This window comes from Eptatretus burgeri, chromosome 8, assembly GCF_056783735.1.
Source record: "Eptatretus burgeri isolate ZD-2024b chromosome 8, Ebu_testis_v1, whole genome shotgun sequence".
NCBI classification, from domain to species: domain Eukaryota; kingdom Metazoa; phylum Chordata; class Myxini; order Myxiniformes; family Myxinidae; genus Eptatretus; species Eptatretus burgeri.
The window spans coordinates 39,092,645-39,099,081 of NC_140968.1; the positions used below are offsets into that span (position 1 = coordinate 39,092,645).

General features: G+C 45.4%; 1 protein-coding gene across 18 annotated transcripts in view; it reads left to right on the forward strand.

Moving 5' to 3' along the window:
• Window positions 1-6,437, forward strand: part of LOC147021573 (dynein axonemal heavy chain 8-like) — a 238,149-nt gene that overhangs the window by 19,305 nt on the left and 212,407 nt on the right. For 10 of the 18 annotated variants that reach the window (XM_085891625.1, XM_085891619.1, XM_085891639.1 and 7 more), the window contains 2 exons: window positions 1-82; window positions 2,873-3,007. The exon at window positions 1-82 is cut by the window's left edge and continues 21 nt beyond it. The exons of 1 other annotated variant lie outside the window; for it this stretch is intronic. In XM_085891625.1, the coding sequence (XP_085747751.1) occupies window positions 1-82; window positions 2,873-3,007 (217 nt within the window). 7 more of the 18 variants (XM_085891626.1, XM_085891632.1, XM_085891631.1 and 4 more) reach the window with 5 other exon arrangements.

Below are 6,437 nucleotides of genomic sequence, written 5' to 3' on the forward strand. Positions count from 1 at the left end.
AGATGGTTTCAAACAAGGTGAAGAATGCAGGACAACTCGCAGCTACGGAGTTATTAGCCAAGAAACCAACAAAGAGAAGCAGGTAATGACACCTTTGCTTTGAATTTTTGAATTCGAACACAAAGCAGCCTGTTGTTAGATCTCAGAACCGCAAAGGACAACAAAATTGACATGACCACCACCACCTCTGCCACCTGTCCCTGATCTAGTCCGCATCATCGGATGGGAAGAAATTATGAGTTTGGCCCCTCAGGGAGAATCTTTTCTGGAAGAGTAATAAGGAAACTGATGATGCCCCAAGAAGATTTTGGCAAAAGTGTTGGTGATGACTTATCTCATCTTCGTCAAAAGACCATGGGACCTCAACGTCCACCAACTCATCTCAGCAGATGTGTTCCCACCTTATGGTATATCTGAGGGCCGGCTTGCTTTGCGATGAAATTGATTCTGCTTGTGAAGCATCAATCCGACAGTTTATAATCTGGTCAGGAATTGGACCCAGGTCGAGACAACTTAAAGGTGAGTACGCTGCACCGTCTTGTCAGGACAACCGGAACAGTAAGTTTGTCAACAAATTGTATAATCGATATCTTAGACTGATACCATTTGGCAGATTTCTTCTTTTCACCTCCAAATTGCTCGACATTTTGATAATTTTTTTCCCTCCTGATGCAACATGATATCAGTCAGGTTGTTGATGCCATAGTAAAACATTAAAAACTACATGGACGGGCTCTCGGTAGAGCGCATACTTGTGCTACGTAATGTCTAATCCACTGTAACATATCAGGCCCAATCCATTTTTGAAATATCAGGCGAGAAATATCATTTTTGGCCCGATCAATGGTGAAGAAATACTTAAAAAAATTAAATAAATCTTGTATTCGGATTCGGATCTTCACCAAAATTGAATCAATTCGTCCTTGTCACCCAATGTGTCCCAGTTTCATCCGAATCTGTCCACAACTTTTTGAGATATTGTGATATTTATCAATTTATCCCAATCTCTCAATGGTGAACAATCAATTTAAAAATTAAATAATTATTGTATGCGGATTCACATTCGGATCTTCACCAAAATTGAATCAATTCTTCCTCGTCACACATCCAATGTGTCCACCAAATTTTGTCCGAATCCATCCACAACTTTTTGAGATATGCTGTATTTCGTCTTTTAGCCTGATCTATCAATAGTGAAGGATCACGTTAAAAAAATCCCAGTGTTTCACACACCTTCGGTGGGTGGAGATAACTGGAATACTAGATTTTCATTTTTTTATTGACTGTCCAGGTTCTTCCATTTTCATTGTCCTGTCCTGCAATAAATATTCGTGTATTCCTTATGCTGTGTGAGCGAGTTCTTGACACTCTTTCCCACATCAACTGATTCAGTTTAATTGATAACCCCTGGAGGAATGAAACTGGTTTAATGACACTTCTCTCTGGGTGTTATCAGAGAACCACCTCAGCGCCATCCAGTCTGGCATTTCACTCAAGCCAACTGGCAGGGTCTCCGAGCAGCCATCAAGTTTCTACACTGGTCTCCCATCGCTCCTTTCTCCGACATCAACTCATCCTGGGAATTCTTTCAAAGAAACTTGCTCCCCCTCATGTACAGATTTATCTCCTCTCGTCTTCAGTTGTCCGACCCTTCCTCTCGCCCATGGTTCACTGAAGCTTGTGGCCAGGCTGTTGTCCTGAAACAACTTGCTTTTGCCTCGTGGAAAGCAAACCGAACTGAGGGTAATCTCAGCTCCATCCATAAAGCTCGTTACAAGTGTGTATCTACCCTCAGGAGAGCCAGAAAACACCATCTTTCCAAGCTAAAGTCTGAACTCTCAAACTTCTCTCCCTCCTCCAAATCCTGGTGGCATCTAATCAAATCTGTTTGTAGTGGATGTTCCCCCTCCATCCTCCCACTTACCTCAAATGGCCGCACTGCTGATACCACACGTGAAATGTCTGAATGCCTCAACCTGGTGTTTGCATCAAAAGCTTGTCTGAAACCCATCGCTTTCTCTACCCACCTTACACAGTCGCACCCAACTGTCCCTGGACTTTGTGTCCTTTTCGTCTGATAAAGTGGAGAGATTGCTGTCACACCTCGACGTAGATTCTGCAACTGGCCCAGACGGCATCAGCCCACGTTTCCTAAAAACCTGCTGCTCTGCTGTTGCTCACCCACTCTCTCTGTTCTATTCACCCTCTCATTTGCTCAAGGTCATCTTCCATCTGCTTGGAAATCAGCAAACATTACTGCCCTGCATAAAAAAGGTGCAAAAACAGATCCCTGAAACTTCAGACCAATCATCCTTCTCCAAATCATCAGTTCGGCTGCGGAATCCATCATCGCTTCAGACATTAAATCCTTCCTCTTCTTCGATGGTCTGATTTCCGATCATCAATTTTGGTTTCAGACCAGGTCATTCTACCCTGGATATGCTGCTTCTGCTCTCCCAACATTGGATGGAGGTCCTCAATGCCAGACATGAACTCAGAGCCATATCCCGAGACATATTGCATGCTTTTGACATTTTCTGGCAGCCTGCTCTGCTCACCAAACTCTCTTCCCATGGTATCCAAGGCCATCTCCACTCATGGCTCGCAGACTTCCTCTCCTGTCGCAGCCAACATGTGGCTCGAAATGGAGTTCTTTCATCCCCTCTTCCTGTCCAGGCTGGAGTTCCTCAAGGTAGCGTTCTGGGCCCTGTTATTTTTCTGGTTTTCATCAATGATCTCTCCGACTCTCTGGAAAATCCTCTTTGTCTATTTGCCGATGACTCCACCCTCTCTGAGTGTGAATTGCCTTCATGGTATGAAACAAATGGTGATATATATCTATATATCAGTATTTATTTATTATTTCTTGCAGGCTCGATACAAAGCACAAAGAGAGCAAAGAAAGCTTCAAGTTGAACCGGCTATGAAATATCTTTTTGAGGTTCTATCAAAAAGATTGGGAATCGAGCAGACTGCTGTTGAGGAGTTCATTTTGGATTCGCTGTCAGTAAGTCTCGTTGTTTCCCAGATTGTGTTGTTTCTCTTTTTTTTCAGCAATGTCAAAACAATATTATTTATTTTGCTTTATAAAAAAAAAGTAAGTTTGATTGAAAGATAAACATTTTGTATTTCATTGTGATGCTACATTTTTGATGTCCATCTCATTTCCAGGTTTCATGTATTTAAATTTTTTTTTTTAATATATTGTTTGGATTCAACCTCTCATCAATTTCTGCGCAAAGGAAGGTCGAAGAGTTGTGACCTTTTTTTTACCAAGAAGCACAACCTCCGGGGATTGGTGAGTTTATCCGTTGGTTAGTTTAAACGGTGAAGTTTTTGCTTGAAATCCTTTGGCAATTGCCGTGTTTGGACAAGCTGTGTCATCAAAGCAAAATAATTTTTCCGACAATTTTTTTGAAAATAGTCATCAATTTATTGTGCGTGCCTGGGAAAGGTGAATGGGACAGGTGAGCTTTGCGGTGGGGAGGGAGTTAGCTCGTATGCATTGAATCCAATTACACAGATTTATCTTGTTGCTTTATTCACATTTTCCATATCCTATTATTGTGGCTTGCAGCCACGTACAATCTCAAAGGAATAAGTAAATTCTGTTTAGTTTCTATGTGATGCAGTGTCGGTGTTTCATTGTATTTTTTGAAGTCTTTCACCTCTGAGCCGGCTCGTCCAGATTTGAATCTAGGCAGAGTGATAAACTGTCATCCTGGTGTCTCGTAGGCAGGGCGAGTCATCAATGTGTGTGATATCCCTTGGATGGATGTTAAACGAGGTGTTCCATCTGCTCGTATGAGTTGGTGAACTTAAAAGATCTGACGGGTATTCTTCGTGAAGAGTTGGGAAGCTATCGCTCGGTACCCTGGCCAAATTCCTTGAAGTCCTGCTCCATCCGCCAGAGGGCACCCCATAGCTGCGCTCGCAACAGTGATGCAAACTGCAGACACATCAGGTCAGGTATGGGAACATGCGCAGAAGTAGCATGTCGCTGCGTCCACTTTCGCCGGTACTCCAGCGGCCTCCGTCTGGCCATCCTTCCAGGCAGATGCCTGGCCCATCCCCATCTCCTTGAGATGCCGACCAACCTGCTGAAACCATGAGGATCGTGGTCGGCCCATCGGCCTCCTCCACTCACGAGGCTCCCTCGCTGAGAGAATCTGGTGAGCAGGATCAGCGTCAGGAAAACGAGACACATGTCCAGACAGCCACAGCTGCACATGGACTATACAGGAAACAAATCTCATCTGAGTCTCTCTTAGCAACCTCTCATCGGATACAAAGTCTGACCAGTGAGAGCATTGGATTCTCCGAAGAGATCTGGTACCGAAGGACTTCACTCTACATCTCAGATCCCTGGTCAGAATTCAAGTTTCACATCCGTAGAGTAAGACTGGAAGTACCAAGGACCTCAGACTCAGACTTTTGTCATCCTGCATCGGTCCCGACAGCACCACACCCCGTGGTACAGTGAATCCATGACTCCCCAGATGTCTCTAAACCTCTCGTTCACAACATGCGGAGACACGAATGTCACTGCCAAGGTAAGTGAATCTCTCTACGAACTCAACATCCTCACCACAAACAGGTACAGACAAGAATGCAACATCCAAGATGCCATTGAAAGCCTGACTCTTAGTTTTGACACAGGAAACCCATAATCCCAAAGACTCCGACTCATCATTCCGCACCTTGAGGACTCCCATCAGGATATGCAATGTCTCCACAATCTTTTGGGATATCCAGTGACTGCATCATCTGAGAAATCAAGGTGAGAGATCTCAAAACTTTCAAACGATGCACCGCAGCTTGATCTCTCCGACATCCTCCCCAGAATCCAGTCCATGCAAGCGCTGAAAAGTGTGGGAGCCAATACACACCCCTGATAAACTCCAGTCACAATTGGAAATAAGTCAGACATGGAACCACCACACCTCACAGGACTCTCAGTACCAGAGTAGAGTTCAGAAATCAGATTGCTTAGTTCAGGTGGCACTCCACAAAATCTGAGAATCCGCAAGAGGGCATCCCGATTCCCAGAATCAAACACTTTGCAGAGATCAACATAGGCTTCAAGCAGTCCCTGCCAAAACTCTCGTCTGCGTTTGGTGAAGACCCGGAGAGCAAGAACATAACCTCTTGACCTCTTTGGGATAAAGCCCGACTGGTGTGGGCTCTTGTGCTCAAACAGATGGTGGCGAACACTATCAATAATTATCCGAGCAAAGACGTTGCAAGGCATTGAGAGCAGCGTCAACCCTCGGTAGTTGGGATCATGCCTGACGACCACCCTCCCTTTCCTTCGAGGGACAACAAGGCTCCCCTTCCCATCAGTTAGGCTGATGCCTTTGCTCCAAAGAGAACTGCGTGCAACCACATGAGTACTGCCTTTTCACCAGCATTGAAAAGTTCAACATGAATGTCACAGATCCCAGGAGCTTTACCCCCTTTCAAGTAGGTCACCACAGCCTGTCTTCCCACAACCTAAGACGGTTCACAGTTGATTGTAGGGTCAGCAATAAGGACAGTAACACCCATGGCATCCAACTCACCAGCTGGTGTATCATCCTGGTGCAGTTGCTCAAAGTAACCGGCCCAGCGGGCCTTCATTTCAGACTCCTCTATCAAGCTCCACCACTCTCTGCTCTAACTGCAGTACACCGAGGGACGGGTTTGGAGGAACGCGATGAAAGAATTCCTTTGCAAGCAGGACGATAATCACCTGACCACAGGTGATGCTCTACCCCCTCACAGATTCCTTACACATAGACCTCCTTGTCCGCCCTCAGCGCACGTACAGTTTTATGCCTCAACTCCCTCAACAGCTCAGCTCCACCATTCGGCCTGGTCCTGCAACTCTGGTCAATGGTATTCATTGTCCCCTGAGAGACAAAGTTCTTCTTCACCCTTCGGTGTGTTCCAAGACATCCACTGGCAACATCAAGGATAGTGTTACTGAAGGCACTCCACAACTCTTCAGGATTCCCTGAAGCACCCAGACCCCCCCCCCCCCAAATCCCTCTCATCCTTGAGCCTGCCAACATCCAGCCGAGGAATGGCAACGTATAAAAATGCACGTACCATTCTCATAGGTACCACGTACCATAGGTACCATTCTCCCAGATTTAAGCTGCAACTTCAGAGTTGCTAAAACAAGCCTGCAGTCGGTTTTGAGGAACTGAGCACTCCGGTAGACCCTCAGTTCTGAATCTTACTCCAACGACCATCAACGAGCATATGGTCAGTGTTCTTTGCCACATCAACAGAGTTGGAACACCAAGCCCAGTAATGATCCTGTGGGTGCGAAAACCATGAACCAGCCACCCCTAAACAGCCACATGCTGCATATGAAATGTATCAAATGAATGATCATGTCATCTTCAAGCTGAAACACAGCAAGAAGAGGAGTGGGAAAGTGGGGATGAAAA